Genomic DNA, 239 nt, shown 5'->3' on the forward strand with positions numbered 1-239 from the left:
TGGAAGCTCCCCTCGCTGCGCTCCATCCGCTTGCCCACCTTGCTGCTCTCGTACTTGACGTAGGTGCCGGGGGCCGGCAGCACCACGGGGTCCAGCGTGTCGCAGTACGTGGCATTGCAGACGCACACCATGGCGTCGCGGCCAAAGTACTTGGGGCTGCAGGGCCTGGCGCCTGGGGGGTGTGGGAAGGGTGGGGGCAGCTGCCAGCTTGGGGACGCGTCCCTGCCAGAGCTCCCCTG

General features: G+C 69.0%; 1 protein-coding gene across 1 annotated transcript in view; it reads right to left on the reverse strand.

Moving 5' to 3' along the window:
* The window catches only part of LOC104489575 (glucosylceramidase-like), a gene marked incomplete at its 5' end in the record, with an annotated part of 1,205 nt that extends 1,033 nt beyond the window's left edge, over window positions 1-172 (reverse strand). The window contains one exon of the mRNA XM_010131747.1: window positions 8-172. Within this exon, the coding sequence (XP_010130049.1) occupies window positions 8-172 (165 nt within the window). The remainder of the gene's footprint in view (window positions 1-7) is intronic.
* Window positions 173-239: the final 67 nt, after the last annotated feature.

This window comes from Buceros rhinoceros, unplaced genomic scaffold, assembly GCF_000710305.1.
Source record: "Buceros rhinoceros silvestris isolate BGI_N320 unplaced genomic scaffold, ASM71030v1 scaffold38722, whole genome shotgun sequence".
In the NCBI taxonomy this organism is placed as follows: domain Eukaryota; kingdom Metazoa; phylum Chordata; class Aves; order Bucerotiformes; family Bucerotidae; genus Buceros; species Buceros rhinoceros.